This window comes from Leptopilina heterotoma, unplaced genomic scaffold, assembly GCF_015476425.1.
Source record: "Leptopilina heterotoma isolate Lh14 unplaced genomic scaffold, ASM1547642v1 Lhet_15, whole genome shotgun sequence".
Classification (NCBI taxonomy): Eukaryota; Metazoa; Arthropoda; class Insecta; order Hymenoptera; family Figitidae; genus Leptopilina; species Leptopilina heterotoma.
The window spans coordinates 3,668,649-3,687,862 of record NW_025110867.1 but is presented as its reverse complement, the minus strand read 5'-3'; the positions used below and the strand labels follow the sequence as shown (position 1 = coordinate 3,687,862).

The window sequence follows — 19,214 nt, the reverse complement described above, 5'->3', positions numbered from 1 at the left end:
ACTATATATATATAATAATGTAAGTGTATTTTTCCCAATTAATTTCTCATTAGGAAAAGAGATGGGCATTTTAGTCTGCGTCCAAAAGTCATTTGTCTATGTGTGATGGCCATGAATGCAAATACACGAAACCCCTTTTCAGACATTTAAATTTATAGCATTTAGTCATAAAGCACCTGAGGAATGCTAGGGGCTCATTAAGTAATGATGGTTCACTTGGTGGGTAAAATGAATTCACTTTGTTTAGAAGTTTTGTTCATTTAGGAAAATTTATTTATTATATCCGCTAAAAGGACATAAGCAGATGTAAAATCCTATTAAAATTAATTGATTTTCAGGTATATAATTTTCTTTATTCTCAGTTTTGGCGTTATGTATACTTATTGTGTTATAACTATTACTATGATTACTATTATTAATATTAATATTTATTTATTTAACAAGTATACGGGACAAGCCCTTTAAAAAAATATTGTTAATATTTTTACTATTATTAGTATTATTATTATTATTAATATTATAATTTGGATAATTTTAGAAAAATTATCAAATGATTGCAAGAAATTCAATTATATTCAAAAGTAATAAAATTCTTCGTAAAAATTCAATTATGTTCAAATTTTTTTTAAATTCTCGTCCAAATTTCAATTATTTTTAGAAATAATTAAATTTCTCTCCGAAATTCAGTTATTTTAAAAAAAATTTTTAATAAAATTCTTGACAAATTTTCAATTATTTTTAAAAAATTTTCCTTAATTCAATGATTTTTAATATTTATTTTAATAAAATTTTCCATAAGAATTCAATTATTCAATGAAAATTTTAATAAAATTCTACGCAAACCTTTAATTATTTTCAAAAAACAATAAAAATTTCACACGAATTCAATTATTTTCGTAAATAATATAAAATTCTCTTTAGAAATTCAATTATTTTCTTAAATAGTAAAACTCATTGCAGAATTTCAATTATTTCGAATTATTTTCATAAATTATAAATTTTTTTTAACAATAAGGATTCAATTATTTTCATATAAATAATAAAATTCATCTCAGAATTTCAATTATTTTTAATACAATTTTAATTTAATTCCTCAAAAGATTCTTCTTAAAAATTCTTTTTAAATTCGTCCAAAAATTCAATTATTTTCAAAAGTAATAAATTTCTTCGCAGAAATTCAAGTATTTTCCAAAATTTTAATAATATTTTAGGCAAAATTTCAATTAATTTCAAAAATTTGTCTCAATTTTCCAAAATAATTCAATTATTTAAAAAAAAATTTAATAAAATTCTACACAAACTTTTAATTATTTTCAAGAAATAATAAAAATTTCACAGGAATTTCATTATTTACAAATTATTAAAAAAATTTCTTTGCATTCATTCATTTTTGCATAAATAATAAAATTTTTAGGGGGATTCAATTATTTTCGTAGATAATAAAATTCCTTTTAGGAATTCAATTATTTTTAATACTTTTAATCGAATTCATCGAAAAAATTTTATCAAAATTTGTGAAAAGAATTCAGTTATTTAAAAATTTATAAATAAAATTCTTTATGAGAATTCAATTTTAAGAAACATACATGCAATTATTCAATAAATTCTTATTTTTGTATTATTTTTAAATTGAAATTTATAGGTACAATTATTGATTTAAATTTTGATATAATTTGTTTATTTGAATTTAACAATTATTTTCAGTACATTTTTAATTAAATTTCTTAAAGGAATTCAATTATTTAAAAATTTATAGATAAAATCCTTTATAAAAAATTGAATTTTTCATATTTTTAACTAACAATTCTGTGGAATAAATTTTTTTGAACAATTTTATTTGAATTGTTCTCGAAGTTATTTGAGGTTTTTATTTTCCAATATATATTTAATTGAAGAATTTACGAATAATTAAAATTTTGTAAAATTGAATATTGTAAACAAATGCATTTGAAAATTCTTCAAGAACATTTTCAAAAATTATTAAAAATAATGGATTTATAGAAGATTTTTAGTTAAAAAAACGAAGATAAATTCAATTTTTGTAAAAATTACAAATTATTTCAAAAATTCAATTATTTTCAAGTGTAATAATATTCTTCACAAAAATTAAATATTCTTCAAAAGTAATAAAATTCTTTTTACGGATTCAATTTATTTTCACAAATAATAAAACTCATTGCAGAATTTCAATTATTTTTAATACAATTTTAATCGAATTTCTCGAAAAATGTAATTATTCTTAAAAATTTTATTAAAATTCGTTGATAGAATTTAATTATTTGAAAATTTGTTGATAACGATTCTTCATGGGGTATTGAATTTTAAGAAACATTCAATTATTCAATAAATTATTTATTTTCGTATTTAAATAATTGAATTCTAGTTGAATTTTCTAATAAAAATTGATTTAAAAATGAATTTCAGTTAAAATCTTTAATTTTTATAAAACATGAAGAAATCGATCACTCCGAGTCGAAGACTCGGAGTTATCGGTATCTTCATGTTTTATAGTTATGAGAAAAATTAATTTATAGTTTTTAAGTAAAATGTTCTCTTATTTGACTCGGACTGGTTATATTTTTGTCAGTAATTGTAAATGGTCCCTAATTTTTCATTTTTGGTCCGTAAAGTCCGTATTTTTAAATACTTTCACCAAAACATTTTATGTTTTTGATAACTTTTTCGAACTTAGAAGTGACTACAATAGTATCTTAAAATAAGATACCTTCTTTTTACAGTGAAAATACAGGATGAATAAACTAAAGGAAACTCAAAATGCGTAGATATATCTGTTTTTATTCTCTCTATGAGCCAAAAAGAAAGAAAGAAAGAGAGAATCGAGCCCAAAAATAACATTCTCATTATACTTGTCCGAAACAAAGAAGAGAGAAAGAGGGAGAAAAAAAAAGAAAACTTTCCATCGAACTTAAATCTCTCCCTCGAAAATAATTCTGAACCACGTCTCTCATCCATTTGTGCAACCCCTTCTCATCCCGCACATATAGTGAAAAGCCCCAGGCTTCGTCACGAAAACCTGCTCTTTCTCTCTCTCTCATCCATATATATATATATATATATATATATATATTCTCCTTTCTCTCCAAAAACACGCGTCGCCCTTCGCGCGTGTTTCCTCGGGGGGGTTTGGGCTGAAATGCTCGTCCCATCGTTTCTCGTCACGATAGTTTCGCAGCCCCGGATTACTTTCCGGGAAATATTCCCGAGGTCCTCACCGATCGTTAGGGAAGCCGCGGTGTATACGTGAGTAGCGTTGGAGTTCAGTATATACAGAAGTGAGAGAGAGAGAGAGAGAGTATTTGGCAAAGGGGGCGCCGATAGACTTGGGGAACCAAAAGTAGAAGGGGCGGGGGGTCAAGAAGGGGAAGGGTGAAACCAAAAAGGAGGGGGAGTGACGAAGAACCCAAACTCAGAGGTTTCGTGCGGCGTCGTCGTCGTCGTTGTTGGCGCGCGCGAAGTAAAAGGGGGGTAGAGGCCAGTTTGGCGGTAGAGTGAGACAGAGCTCGCGAATAAGAGGGGTTGGTCGACAGTGAGAGAGAGAGAGCGGGGGAGGTGGAAGGACGAGGGGAGGGAGACCAGTACCGTGAGCCCTCGGGGCGCGGAGACGCGAAAAGAGAGACAGAGAGCGCGAGGGAAGGGGGGATAGAAACAGCGTCGCGCGATTGCCGTGAAGAACCGGCGTCCACTGCTGATGCTTTAGTTCAGCGCTGCGCTTCAACGTGAGAACATTGTGTCTCTTTTGCAAGGTCGTCTGATTTATAAAGTTATAAGAAAATTATTCTCACTGTTGAATTTCTCCAAAGAATCAAAGTTTACTTCTTTCTTATTATAATAAATAAGAAAAAGAAAAGTATTTACTGCTAAAAATTTGTTTTTGTGAATTGTGTGAACTTGAGAGTGCGAAGTTGGCTCAAAAGTTTTGTGAAGTCAGGGACGAAGTTGTAAATTTTTTTGTGAACACAAAAAGTTTTTTGTGGTAAACAAGTGTTAATTTCCTCGTGGTTACGATACAATAATATTGTTTCCCGCGCGCACTGCGGATTGGCTGTACGGTTTTACTTGAGAGGCCAAGGGGGAGAGAAGAGATATATATACATATATATATTGTGGTGGGGGCGAGTTGTTTCATTCATAAAAAAGTTCTTTATTACTCTGTGAGCGCATGTGCTATTCTACAGCGTACTACAACCCCCTCCCCGTTTACGGGGCTAACTCTTCCGTAACTGCGGTGATATTTACTGTCGTGAGCCGAGTGTCTTGGTGAGAAGTATACGCGGAACGAACAAGTGTCTTGTTTTCGTTTTTCCCCCCTCTTTTCCCCAACGTGTGTTCTCTCTAGTGTGATAGGATATTTTATCAAAAGTGGATCTATCAATAGCGAATACGGCGAATCTAGTCGCGGATCGTAGGATCGGCGGCCTGGATTCGCTCAAATTAAATCGCAAATTGTGCGACTTTGAGGAGACGCATCATAGTTTCGAGGATCGTCTCAAGGAGAATATGAAGGACAATCGCGGAATGAGGGCCGAAACAGCGCGACCGGGCAAACGGCCCCTCAGGGCACTGTCCGCTGCGGAGAAAATGGAAGCGATTCAGCGTGTTCACGATGGCGAGAGTAAAGCGTCAGTGGCCCGGGATATTGGCGTGCCCGAATCGACATTACGCGGTTGGTGCAAATCGGAACACAAAATACGCGGCATGGCGCGAAATTCATCAACGCCCGACAGTGAGGCCCACTCGCCGGCGTCGTCATCGGGCGCCAACGTCACGAACAATTCCCAAGCCGGCACGAGTCATTCCAGCGAAGACGAGGGTCCAATTCAAAAGCGAATGAAGTCCGACCACCATCAGGACCCAACGGACAACGTCGATCTCAACGCGTCAAAAATGGACAGCAAAAAGTTCGACTATCTCGGTCTAATGTCCATGGCAGCGGCCGGTATGCGCTCCGACAGCAGTGCCCTTCTCCTCCAGCATCTCGGAATGATGTCCCAGAGTGCCAAAAACTACATGATGTCCTCGGCCCTAGCGCCAAGCTGTACTGTCGGCCTAGTCGAGAACGGCCTTCAATACACCAAAAGTGGCATCACACCCACCACCAACAACAAAAGGCACTCAATATGCGCCATCGCGCCAACCCAAATGGACTCAATGGTGAAATCGGTATCGCGTAAGAGCCTCCCGCCCGCGGCCGAAGCCCCAACCACCCACGTACCAGCCTCACCAAACGTCCAAATGTCCAACGTTCATCTAAGTCAAATTCCAATGTCCAATCAACTCTCCACCACAATCACTCCCCAATTATCAAACTCAATGGTCAATCAACTCTCCAATCCCATGACCAACCAACTAACCAACTCAATGACCACCCAACTCGCCAACTCCATGTCCACCCAACTCTCCAATCAACTACTCAACCAACTCTCCACTCAAATGAACAATCAACTACCAAAGATTGTCAACAACACCGAAAAGAAGAACAACAACAACGACATCAACGCAAAAAAAATGGACGAAGCCCTCTGGCTCTGGCTAACCCAACAACAACAAATAATCGGTCAACAATCAACCCCATTCAATCCCGCGAGTCAAGAGGGTTCCTGGTTCTGGAAATGGTACCAACACTACGGTGTCATGCCCCCAACATTACAGTCAATTTCACCAAATACAACCACAACAACAACAACCCCAACCGCCCCAGTTGTAACACCAGTTACACGTGGTCCAACACCAGTACCACAAACAAACACCCTACCAAGACGATCGCCATCAAAAGCAAAAGCAATGCTCGACAGTGTATTGTGTAACAATAACAATGAATCATCAACAGTGAAGAAATTATTTAATTTCGATGACGAATTGGAGGCAAATGTGGATGCGCCACATTCAACTGAGGAGGCAATTGAGCATGGGGAAAAATTCTTCAAGTGGCTTGACAAGTGCTCCGATCCAGCTGTTACTCGTGTTCAAGTTTTCCAATTTCGAATGATGCTGGACAAACTCAAGGACTGCAAGAAGAAGAGGGCCTCACCGAGTCTCAAGCAAAGCAGAAAGTAAAGACAACAACAACAAAAAGAAACAAAAGATACCCCCCCTGTAAAAGGGTGCTGTGATCGTTAAGTACATATGTAGTTTGTATATATATATAAATATATAGTCCATAAGTTATTTAGATTTCGCGTTTTTAATTATTATTATTATTATTATTATTAAAAAAAAGGGATGCGCACAAAACCCGCTCAAATGATTCACACCAAAAAAAAATAACACGAACGAAAAACTAATAATTCTCTTCTTTACAAACTTTTTTATTTTTTATTCGCTTAGTAATGACAGGGACCTTAGGGGACAAACATTAGATTCTGTACGAACCTAATGTTTTTGTCCCCAAAGATCACCGCGAAGTTATTTCATCCCTGAATTTAACGTCAAAAAAATACGCTTTTTTCACAAAAATTGAAAATTTTTTCTTAATTGTCAGGTGAAAAAAAAGTGCCCTGAACATAAATTTGATTAAAAAAAATAGCGTCGACGCTAAATTCAGGAATAAAATTCACAATGCGAATATTAATAATAATTCAATGCTATTATTTATAAATCAATATTAATATTTTCTTTTATTATAAAATTTCCATTTTTATTAACAATAATGATTAATTAATTATTAGTTGTGAAATTTCAAACCACCGAGTGATATTGCAAAATTATTCATATTAATTAACTTGTTCGTGAAATAAAATTCACAATAATTCGCGGTAGTAAACAATTATTGATATTATATTAATATGAAACTAAAATTGGTCACAAATTTTGTTAATTATTTTCAAAAGTAATTAACTACTTAAAGAATAATTAATAAAAATTAACTACCTAATTAATAAAAAAATAGGTAAGAACTAATTATTTATTTCAAAAGTGATTGATTAATTATTTCAAAAATAGTTGACTAATTATTTCAAAAATAGTTGACTAATTATTTCAAAAATGGTTGACTAATTATTTTAAAAAGTAGTTACCAATTTCATTAGTAAAAAATTAACTAATTAATTAAATCAAACAGTAAACTATTTAATCATGTAAAGAGGTAGTTGACTTAATAATTATTTTAAAAAGTAGTTAACAATTTAATTATCTAAAAAATTAACGAAATTTTAAAAAGTATTTGACTATTTAATTATATAGAAAAAGAAGTTAACTAATTTAAAAAAAATAAAAGAATAAATAATTTCTTAATTATTCAAAAGTTGTTAATTAACTACATGAAAATTAGTTAACTAATTAATTAATTGAAAAATAATTAATGAAGGAATTATTTTAAAAAGAAAGTTAACTACATAATTTGCAAAAAATTTTAATACTAAATTATGTAAAAAATAGTAAAAAAGTTAATTTTTTAAAAATATTTTAGTAATTAATTAATTACGAAATAATTAAATAGTTAATTATTTTCAGAATAATTTACTACTAAATATGTAAAAAATAATCAAAAAAGTTAATTTTTTAAAAATATTTAAGTAATTAATTGCTTACGAAATAATTAAATACTTAATTAGTTAAAAAAGAAATAAATAGTTAATTATATAGAAAATGATTAAATAGTTAATTATTTAATAAAAAGTTAACGTTTCTTAATTATTTTAAAAAGAAATTAACAATTTGAATATGAGAAAAAATAATTAACCAATTAATTTTGCATTCGGTTGAAAATTATAAATTCGAATTTTTAAATATATTTTATTAAAAATTAAATAATTGTTATTTAACGTTAATTATGAATCAAGTTAATTAATGAAAATTGATAATTAAAGTAATTAATATTTTCATTAATAATCAATATTGATAATAATTATTAATATTTTTATTAATAATCAATATTAATAATAATTATTAATATTATTAATGAAATATAATATTTACTATATTTAAATAAATTATAGAATATAATTTTTAAAAAACTAGTAATTAACTAATCGTTATTTATAATTTTTTTTATCTTATCCAATAAGTTTTCAATAATTGTTAATTGCAATAATTTTTGTTCACTTTCCATTTTAATTTTCAATCCTCTGCAATAATTATTTTTTTCAAAAAATAAATTTATAAGAAAAGGCAAAAAAGTTTTTTCTTTGCAAAAATTTATTTTCAATTTGATTGTGTACGACCTTTAAATCTCATTGAAATGATTTCGAAAAGGTTTATTTTTTTGTCTTTATTTCATTGATTGACGAAATTTTCGATTATTTTGAATTTAAAACACTCTGCTCATTGAGTTCACATTGAATATTATTCTCATTATTAATATTCGCTTATTTATTTGAAAAAAAAAATTTCTTTCTATTTCCATTATTAGTTTTTCGTTTATTTATCTCTTTCTCTCTCTCTCTCTCTCTTTTTCTACATCTTTTTTCTTGACAATTTTTCCCTTTATTTTTGTCACCGAGAATGAAAAGCTAGTCTTTGAACCTAAACACACGATCGCTAAAGTCTATAATTAATATTATTATTATTATATAAATAAGAAATCGTTTGAGCGAGGATTTTTCACTACATTTGAGAATCAATGTTTCTCCAAATAATATTGACTACTACTATTACTGCTATACTACTATTCCTGTTACTACTACTAATTACTACTGGTTAAAAAACAACAAACATTTTTTCATCATAAATTGACCGAAATATTATAAATTATTATCAGTGTGTGAATGTTTCAAATTCAAAGCGTTTAAATATGTGAGAGCTTTTTATCTTTTTTGAAAAAAAAACAAAAAAAAATTACAATATTATAAAAAAATGTTTAAAGTTAGAAAAAAAGAATATATTATATATTCTCACGTATTATTATTTAATTTGTATAGAGAAAAACTTATTATAACACACAAAGTTGTTAACAAAGGAATAATTATTTTTGCAATAAATAATAATTTTATTTATTGCAAATATTTTTAAATAATAATTATTATTTAATTATAATGATTCCTTAAAATTATAATTATATAATTATAATTATATAATGATAAAATTATATAATTTTCATTAATTTTTATTTTTTATTTAAATTTTATTGAATTTTTATATAATTCTTATATAATTTTTCTATAATTTTTAATTAACAATTTTTTTTTTATTAAATATAATTTTTAATTAAATTATAAATAAATTTTCAAAATCAATTTGAAAAATTAAAGGAAAACAACGAATTGTATCCTTATACAATTACCTACAAATTAAATAATAATATGTGAATTGAGTAAAAAGTTGAGAAATTTGAAAATTTTAAACGCTACGAATTCGAAAAGAAAGAAAAATGTCAACAATTTTATTAGGTAAAAAAAATGTTTCTTTTTTTAATATTCGAATAAAATAGAAACAATATATACATATATATATATACATACGTCTCTAATAATCGCCGCGTGAGAAATGAAAAAAAAAAAAAAAATTAGTTACCTCTTGACGGAATAAAAAGGGAATAAAAATAAGAATTGTAAAGAAAAGAAGAGAAAAAAGAAAAGAAAACAAAACTATAAATATTATTGGGCCGAATCAAAATATAGGTCGTACGATATTCTTCGCACTTTGTAAATAAGAGAATATACCAAATTCTTAAAATCGATTAAGAAAGTTGTGTAAAATTAAGGTTTTATTATTATTATATTATATTATTATTATTAATATTTTTATTAATATTATTATTAGTAATACTTTTACTAATATTATTATTATTATTAGTAATATTATTAATATTATTATTATTAGTAGTAGTAATATTATTATTAATATTATTATTATTATTAAATATTGTAAACCGTAGAGATTTATCGTTATCATTGCAATTTGATTCATTAGCGAATTTAAGACTATTGCGTGTATATATATATGTATGGGAGAAATGGACAAAGAGAGAGGAAGAGAGAGGGAGAGAAAATATACATTTTTTTTTAAAAAAAAGAAAAAAAAGATACATTTTTTTCTTTTAAAAAAAAGAGAGAAAAAAAATTCTCCTTTATAGAGATATAATATTTAATTTTAAGGAACAACCGGATTTAAATCATCGCAAAACTTTCAGGAAGTGTAGCGAGAGACAAGATTCTCGAGATCTTTAAGAAAACTAGTCCGGGGTGGTTATTTTTTTTATTTATTTTTTTTTTAACGTTAATACATATCTGAAGACGAAGTAGTTTTAGATTTTTTTTTCGTCTCTCTTCTATCTCTCTCTCTTTCTCTCTTGATCGACGCGTTTGGAATTCCGGATGTGTTTCGCTTCGAAAACGAATTTCAAGAATTGCTGATCGATCACTTCGTCCCTCGCCTGACCGGTTTTACGTCTATACTCTCGATGATAAAAAAAGAAGGGGTGGGGGGGAGAGAAGACAGAAAGAAAAGAAAAAAAAAAACCGAGTTGTGATTTGTATCTGAAGCAACAGTCGACAATGGCCATATCGATGTGACGATTAGAGAAAACTTATGTTTATCTCTCTCTCTCTCTCTTAATTTTTTCGTTTTTTGTTTTTTTTACACTTATCCGAATTATATTTAAATCTATTTGAAAAAAAAACTTATAAATTCTAATTTATAATTTATAATAATTATTTGTAAATTTTATAAATTTTATAAATTCTATTGTTGAAATAGAGGAAAATTCGATGAAAATAAGAGGAAAAATTCGCAGAGTTTACTTACCAATTCGAGGGGCGATTTTGGTGCCTCGTATGTCACGTAATCGGTCACGAATTTTGCGCATCCCAGCCAAGTTGATAATTCTGGATATGGCAAGGTACTTCGTCTGATTGTCGTTGATACGAATTTCTGTTTTTTTTTGCAAAAAAAAAAAAAAGATCAATGAAAATTAATTTCTGTTTTTTTGCAACAAAAAAAAAATAAATTTCTTTTTTTGTAATTCTTTAAAAGTTTCACGGTCTTTTTAATTTTTATTTTCATTTATTATTGAATCATATTTCAAAAAAAGAGAAAAAAATTTGTAATAAATATTAAATTTTTTTTTTATTTATTTTATTTAAATTTATGCAAATTAATTAAAAATACAATTGGAAAGAAAATTAAAATGTAGAAATAAGGATAAAAAATGGAAATAAGACAAAAATAATAGAAACGAAGATTAAAATTTTTTGGATTTTAATTTTATCAAAGAAAAAGAAAATTTTCGCAAAAAATTGTGAATTTTTCCAAATTTAACGAAAAAAAATTGAAAAACCATTATATTCATTTTTTGTATCAAAAAAACGTAAAAATTAACTAAATTTTTATTTAAAAAAAAATAGAAAATTTACTGTTTCATTTTTGCATTATCGAAAAATGAATTAAAATATTTTTCAAAATATTCCATTTTTCCAAAAAAAAATTCTTATTTGCAAAATTATCAAATTTAGTCAATTTGCTCGCGAATTTTTCTTCATTTTCAATATTTACTAGTAAAATTCGTGCCTCTATGTTCAAAAAGGAGAAGAAGGGGGAAAAAAAAACAAAAAATGAAAAATTTATGAAAACTTTTGTATGTTTGTGTGTGTGTGTGTATAAAAAGAAAAAAGAGAATAACATTTTTTGAGGAAGGTTACCTTCACTTTCTCGGCCACGAATATTGTAAATTGTTAACGCCTTTAGATATCTATATGTATTGTGTATATAAATGTCTGAGTTGTTAGAAAAGTCCACTATTGATATATATTGTTAGTCGTAGTGCCGAGAGGTTTCACCGAAAGAAAAAAATAAATTAATTAATTATTAAAAATTAAACTAAAAATTATCAAATTATTATATAAATAGAAAAGGAAAATTAAAAATGAAAAGAGAGAGAGAGAGAAAAAAAAAAGTAGCGCAATGACTGTATGACTCGCGAGCAGGATTATTGAAATTTTTTCACAATTTTCAATAAAAACTAATAATTAAATATTTAAAAAATATTCAAATAAATTTAAAAAAATTCAATGGAAAAAATATTCTTTGGAAATTTTTTTGTTAATTTGAATATTGTTTTTATTAAAAAAATTTCCTTTATGTCTTAAATTTGTTTTTATTTTTTTTTTCTTCTTCACTATGCAAAATAAAAACAAAAATGTTTCGCGCTTGTTTCAAAAAAAAATTTCTTGCGACAAATGACCAAAAAAGGGTGTTTTCTGCTCGCGAGGTAAGCAACTTGTTGACAGCGAAATGTATTTATGAAGAAAAGGAAGATACAAAAAAAAGAAAGAAAAGAGAAAAAAAGAAAAAAACCAAAGTGAAGAATGTGCTGTTCAAAGAGGCCAGCACGTGTAAATAAGACTGTGAGCGTGCAGTTGCACGCAAAGTGCGTAATACGTGTTTTTGTCGTAGTGCATCTTGGAGAAAAATAAACTAAAAAAAAATAAATAAATAAAACAGCATGCATGAGGAATACATGAAAAAAATGTATAGGAAGTTTATTTTTATTATTTAGAAAAAAAAAATTGTAATCGACGATTGAAAAAAGAAAGCAATACACCGATAAAAACAATTCCTCGCATGAACGGTAACTTTTTTTTTCCATTCGCCCCTTTTTCTCTCTTTATTTATCACGTGTATATAATAAATTTTTTTTTTCTATTTCAATATTTTATTAGAAAATATAATTTTTATTCAAACATTCAAATTATAAAAAGAAATTTAAAAATGAAAAATTCAATCTAAAGGAAAGTGAAAATTTATTTTCAAATTTCAAAAAAAAAAAAAATAGTGATCATTTTGGAAAATTACAAAAGTGTTCACTAATTGATGGAAATTATATATTTATTATTCAATAAATGTTTAAATATTGAAAATTTAAGTTTAATAAATAAAAAGATACGAATTATAAGAAAGAAAGTTTGAAATAATAAAGATTAAAGGATTGACTTTCGAATGTGGGGGGAAGTGGGAAATAAATGGCGGAAAAAGAGATGGAAAAGGGACAGGAAAAAAAAGGGCAACGATCGATAAAAGCAAAATGACCTTGTAACCTCATTTATTTCGAACGACATTCCTCTTGTTACCCTCGCACGAATATAGATAAGTAACGAAAATGCTGTAGGTTATAATATTATTTTTAAAAAAATCATTTTTTTTTCATTTTTTTTCCCTTTTTTTTTTGATATGTAAAAAGAACGCCTTTGTACGATGTGAAAATCGAAAGTATTTATCGAAGAATACACTGAGAATTAAAACGTAATCAATTTGTCTTTAATTTTATTCTCTCCTTTATTCCACTTTTAAAAATCCTTTCCACTGTTTTTTTTAGGAAAATATTTTTTATTTAATTTAATAGTTTACTTTAAATTTAATTTAATTATTTAACTTATTTTATAAAACTTATAAAAAAATATTAATATTATTCTAAATTTGGATTTATTTTTTATACTTGAAGTTTTGGACAAAGTTTTTTGTTTTGAACTTAAGTTTCGTTGTTAATATTATAAATATATATATATATAATATTTTTTATTGGAAATTATACTATGTTATATTATAAATAATTATATTCAAATTATAATTTTCGCCTCGATTCAAAGAAAGGAAGCCATCAAAATAAAAAGGTAAGTATAAAAATTATTTTTACTCACTAATAAATAAATTAAATAATAAATTTTCAAATTCATTCAATTTTTTAATTCACAACATTTAATTTTATAAAAATTATTATAAGTTACTAAAAATTATATATCATTTAATATTTTTACTTAAAAAACTTAATTTCCTTTAAAAAAAATAAAAAAAAAATATTTATTTTTATAATAAAATCATAAAATCTGTTAAAAATATGCATTTAAGAAAGTAAAAAAAAACACTGAATAGAGTAAAATGACATTTTTTTAAAGCAAAAACTGTATATAGAAAATTTTTTCTAAAATTGTTTAGACAAAAATTTAATGAAGCATAAAATTTGAGGATATATATAATTATTGTGATGAGAGAAAAATTTTGACATCTTAATTTGTCTGTTTTGATTTTTTTTCGTTTTCTGTTTTTTTTTTATTTGAAATAATACAGAAGCGGCCTTCTACTATCTATCGCTTTAAGATTTTAAATAGCTGTAGAAAATTTATGAAAAGATGGAATGACTTTCAAGATCATAGAAAGCAAAAGGAGAGACATGAATGGAGCGAGGAAATTCTTTTGAATATAACGTACAATTCACAGACGCGCCAATGACCGTGACCTTATATAGTCGTTCAACTGATTTTATGAGCTTACAAACTCAATAATAATATTAATGAAGTAATAGAACAATAATAATTATTATTTTTTATTATTATTATTACATATTATTATAAATAATAATAATAATAATAATAATAATATAATATTATTATCAATATTAATAGTATATAAATAAAATTTATTATAATTATTATTTATAATTATAATATGTATTAATTCTTTAAAAAAAAAAATAATCTCAGATTTATAATCAGCGAACTAAAAAAAACCTTGAGTAACAAGTTCTAACCGAATTTAATTGATTTTTAAATTATTTCCGCCATTTTGCTTCCACCTTTTTGAATTTTTAAAAACTGACCTTACATTCGTAATCAGCGACCCCAAAAACCCCCAAGTAACAAGTTTCGAGCAAATTCAAACGATTTTTAATTTTTGTCCACCATATTGGATCCGCCATTTTGAATTTTTAACATCTGACTTTATATTCGTAATCAGCGACCACGAAAACCCCTGAGTAACAAGTTTAAAGCAAATTCAAACTATTTTTAATTTTTGTCCGCCATATTGGATCCACCATTTTGAATTTTTAACATCTGACTTCATATCCGTAATCAGCGACCCCACAAACCCCTAAGTAACAAGTTTCGAGCAAATTTAATTGATTTTTAATTTCCATTCGATATTTTAAATCCGCAATGAAAATTCGATCGAATCTGATTTATTATTTAATTTTTGATTAATATTTTAGAGCCGTCATTTTGGATTTTTTGCATTTGTCATTTTATTCGTTATATAAAAGAAATTTCTGCCCTTTTCTCCCTCTCATGTCAAGTTTACGATTTCAGGATTGCCACAAATATTTAATTTTATTTTTCCCTGATGACTTTTCTCTGATTTCCTGAATTTTCTGAATTTGAAAAAATTCATTGCAAGAATTCAATTACTTTCATAAATTAATAAAATTCTTCACAGAATTTCAATTATTTTTAATACAATTTTAAGTAAATTCTTCGAAAAATGTCACTATATTTTCAAAAATTTTGTTAAAATTCTTCGAAAGAATTCAATTATGTATTTTTAAAAATTCATGCTATAATGCTTTTAATATTCAATTATGATCTAAAATTTTAACCAATCAATTTTTATTGGAAAATTCTACAAGAATTCAATTATTTAAATACAAAAAAATAATTTATTGAATAAATGAATGTTTATCGAAACTAAATTATCATAAAGAATTTTATCAACAAATTTGAATTTTTTCGAGAAATTTTAACAAAATTTTCAAGAATAATTAAATTTTTCGAGGAATTCAATTAAAATTGTATTAAAAATAATTGAAATTCTATGATGAATTTTATTATTCATGAAAATAATTGAATTTTTGTAAAAAATGTTATTATTTATGAAAATAATTGAATTATTGCGAAGTTAGCTTAGAATTTTATCAAAATTTTTTTTTAAATAATTGAATTCTTTTGGAAAATTTTATTGAAACTGTAGATATTGAAAATCATTGAATTGAGAAAAATTTTTTGAAAATAATTGAAATTTTGCAAAGAATTTTATTAAATTTTTGGAAAATAATTGAAATTTGGAGAAGAATTTTATTATTTTTAAAGATAATTGAATTTTTTTTATTTTTTGAACATAATTGAATTTGTGCGAAGAATTTTATTACTTTCGAAAATAATTGAATTTCTGCAATCATTTGTGACTTCTACAAAATTCAATTTTTTCCAGTTACTTAAATAAAAATCCCTGACTTTTCCCTGAATTCCCTGATTTCCCTGACCTGTGGCAACTCTGGATTTACTGTTAACGATTTTCAATGTGGGTCATTATTATTATAGAAAAACATTGAATGCTAAAATAAAATTACTTTTTTTAAGAATTAAAAATTATTTTACTATTTATAATAATTAGTTTATTATTTATAATGATTATTTTATTATTTATAGTTATACATACCTGAATTCCAAATTCATTGTCGCACACCATTAACAAGGGCTTTCGTTTAACACCATAAATATATTGGAATTGTTGACGGAAATTTTCAGCGTACCAAAGTAAAACTTTTTCTTTTTCACTATTTTGCGAATAACTTTTAGGTACAAGTTTGAAATAGGAACAAGATTCATGATCGAGCTCTACTTTCGTCGAGCCGAGTTTTATCAAACAAAGTTGTTGGCGAATTCGTTTCAAGGTCTCCCCGGTGATCTTGACTGGTTTCAAATCCACCTGTTCTTTCTCCTTCATTTCATAATCGATTTTATCACTACTCTCACCACGATCATCATCATCATCATTATAAGCATCATCAACACAATGTCCTTCCTCGAATTTGATGCTTTCAATTATTTCATCACAATAATCACGAGAAAACGATTTACTCGTCTCTGACATAATTTTCGCTTCCTCGCCGAAATTTTTTACGCTTCCCCTTTGTCCCTTTTTTATAACCTAACCACAAAAATTTTCGATTTCAATTTTTGTTTCTCTTAAACTCAAAAAAATGTAGATATATTTTTTGCTATTCGAATTTGTCTCTCGATTGCGTTTTTTAACAAGGAAAAATAACCGTTTTTTCTTTGTAGAAATCGTAGAAATGGGGAGAGGTGGCGATTTTAACCCAAAACGGAAGTTTGGAAAAATTTTTTCATTTCAACAATTTTGTTTAATTTAAAGTATGTATAATTGATTTACGATTGAAAAAAGAAAATTTTCGTATAAAATTGCGTGACTTACTTGATATTTGAATGATATTTTTAACAAAATTCTGTTGCCAAGGCGACGCGGAGAGATTGAGATGTTCCAGATGTTTCTTTATGTTGTGTGGCGCCACCACGCGCTACTTTCGAAAACTAATTTTTAAAAAATACCATAAATTAACTTCTCAACAAATTACTATTAAAGTTGATTAAAATAAACTTTAGGAATTCAATTACTTGTTTTCCAAAGTGATAATTATTGTTAGTTTGGAAATAAATAATAATTATTCATTATTAACAGAGCAAAAATGGAAATCACAAGTGGTGACATCTTGAGTTGGTAACACTGATGGTAAGTATGTATTGATATTTGGTAACTATCAAAAGTCCCCAAGCAGTTTTTTCTTAAATTTCTAATTTTGTTTTCCTTTTTTCTAAAAATTTAATAAAAATAAACTATTCATTCGAAATAAATAGAATAAATGTTTATTTCTTGGATTTCTTGGAAGAATTTGTAGAAAACTGGAGGGAATTGCAAATTTCCAAAATTGGCGCAAAAATGATTTGAATTCAAATTTACATGAAAGCGAAATTTAACTTTTCTTGAAAATTTAAATAATTGTTAATTATATAATTATTAAGTAATTCATATTAATTATATTCATTTTTTAAATTAATAATAGTAATTATTAATTTATTTATTTAATTCGAACCTACAAAACAACCTAATATTATTATTTATTAACTAATATTATTAATCAAAATTTTTTTTACAATTAAAAATTAATAAATCGAAATAAAATTAACTGTTAAAATTTATGTTCATTATGTAATTAAATAAATCAAAATAAAAAAATTACGATTTAAAAAATACGAAAAGTTATCAATAAGAAAAATAAAAAAAATTATTTTAACAAAAAATTTGCTTAATTATTTAATAATAATTATAATTAAAAATAAAATAAATTTAAAATTATTTTAAATGTTGAAATAAATTTTAAATTATTTAAAATGTTTGAATAATTTTCAAAGTTAATAAACAATAAACAAATTTTTTTTCTAAATAAAATAAAAATTTGAATAAATAAATTAAGAAAAAATTGACAAGATTAATAAAAATTATTAAAAGGAACAAACTTAACATTTTGCAAGATAAAAATTTACAAAACTGAAATTTTAATAACAATGCATAAAAAACAAGAAATTTATTAAAAATAAAAATTTGGAACAGTTAAAAATTTAATTGTTAGTGACACGAACGTCAATTCGGATAAAAAAGGAAATTACAGAAAAATATCGAAAACAGTGAAACCTACTGAAAAAAAATATTTCTGAAAATTCAAAATAAAATTTTTTTTGAAACTGTTAATAAAATTAATAAGCAGAACAAAAAATGTTATCGAATTAAATAAAAGAAATTAAATCAAACAATCCAAGTGACTTCATTTATTAAATAAAAATTTCATTTATGTAATTAATAATTAATAAATTTAAATAAAATAAAAATAAACAAGTTTTAAATTAATCTCAAGAAAAGACAATTATGTAACCAAAACTTTAAATAAAAATTCAAATTGACTTAAAATGAAACTAAAAAATTTTAATTTGTTAATTACAATTAACAAAAAATGATCAAAGACAATAAAAATGATCAAAATTGTACAAAAAATAAATAAAATTAACAAAAACGGTAAATAAATAATAAAAAAAAAATTTCAAAACTTGACAAAAACAGTAAAAAAATAATTTTTACTTGGAAGAAATAAAAAATTCAATTAATCCACGATTTTATTAATAAAGTTTTTTTTATCATCTTGGGTACAAAACATTATTACACAACGTTAGAACAAAAATACATACAAGCGATTTAATAATCAGGCATAATATTTATATAGAGCTTTAATTATATATGCATGAATATATATATAATTATTTCTCATTATAATTATAATCACAATTTTTTTTTTCATTTTTAAACTCTAAATCTTTTTAACATTCTTCTTTTTTTTATACACAATTTTTTTTCTTCTTTGTTTCTATAATTGGAACGGAAGATTATAAATTATATGTATTATTTATATTATTATATTATATATATATAGGTGCTATATATAATATATATAACATAGATACATACACAATAATATATATATATAAAATTCATAAAATTATATATGTAATTATATATAATATAATTTTTATTTAAGTCTTTGCACCACTTGCAAATTATGAAAAAAATCTCCGAAAAAATTTTTTTTACACAGTATTGTAAATCTTTTATAAAATTTTTCTCGCATTCTCAAAAAAAAAAAATCT

General features: G+C 25.7%; 2 protein-coding genes across 2 annotated transcripts; one reads left to right on the top strand and one right to left on the bottom strand.

Moving 5' to 3' along the window:
• The first annotated feature begins 3,705 nt into the window (after nucleotides 1-3,705).
• On the top strand, nucleotides 3,706-6,725 carry LOC122498401 (protein distal antenna). The gene has a single exon (XM_043606107.1). It carries the CDS (start codon nucleotides 4,519-4,521, stop codon nucleotides 6,073-6,075), a length of 1,557 nt encoding a protein of 518 aa, XP_043462042.1. The 5' UTR covers nucleotides 3,706-4,518; the 3' UTR covers nucleotides 6,076-6,725.
• Nucleotides 6,726-10,276: 3,551 nt separating this feature from the next.
• LOC122498403 (dynein regulatory complex subunit 7-like) lies at nucleotides 10,277-17,001 on the bottom strand. Its single transcript, XM_043606109.1, has 3 exons — nucleotides 16,936-17,001; nucleotides 16,159-16,650; nucleotides 10,277-10,827 (listed from the first exon to the last, which is right to left on the bottom strand). Exons 2-3 carry the CDS (start codon nucleotides 16,591-16,593, stop codon nucleotides 10,639-10,641), a joined length of 624 nt encoding a protein of 207 aa, XP_043462044.1. The 5' UTR covers nucleotides 16,594-16,650; nucleotides 16,936-17,001; the 3' UTR covers nucleotides 10,277-10,638.
• Nucleotides 17,002-19,214: the final 2,213 nt, after the last annotated feature.

What these genes read in the sequence shown, in the direction of transcription:
- LOC122498403 (XM_043606109.1), bottom strand. Translation starts at nt 16,593, where the DNA reads ATGTCAGAGACGAGTAAATCGTTTTCTCGTGATTATTGTGATGAAATA. An exon ending in ACAATGAATTTGGAATTCAG is followed by an intron (nt 10,828 to 16,158) that starts GTATGTATAACT and finishes AAAAAAAAACAG; the next exon opens with AAATTCGTATCAACGACAAT.
- LOC122498401 (XM_043606107.1), top strand. Translation starts at nt 4,519, where the DNA reads ATGAAGGACAATCGCGGAATGAGGGCCGAAACAGCGCGACCGGGCAAA.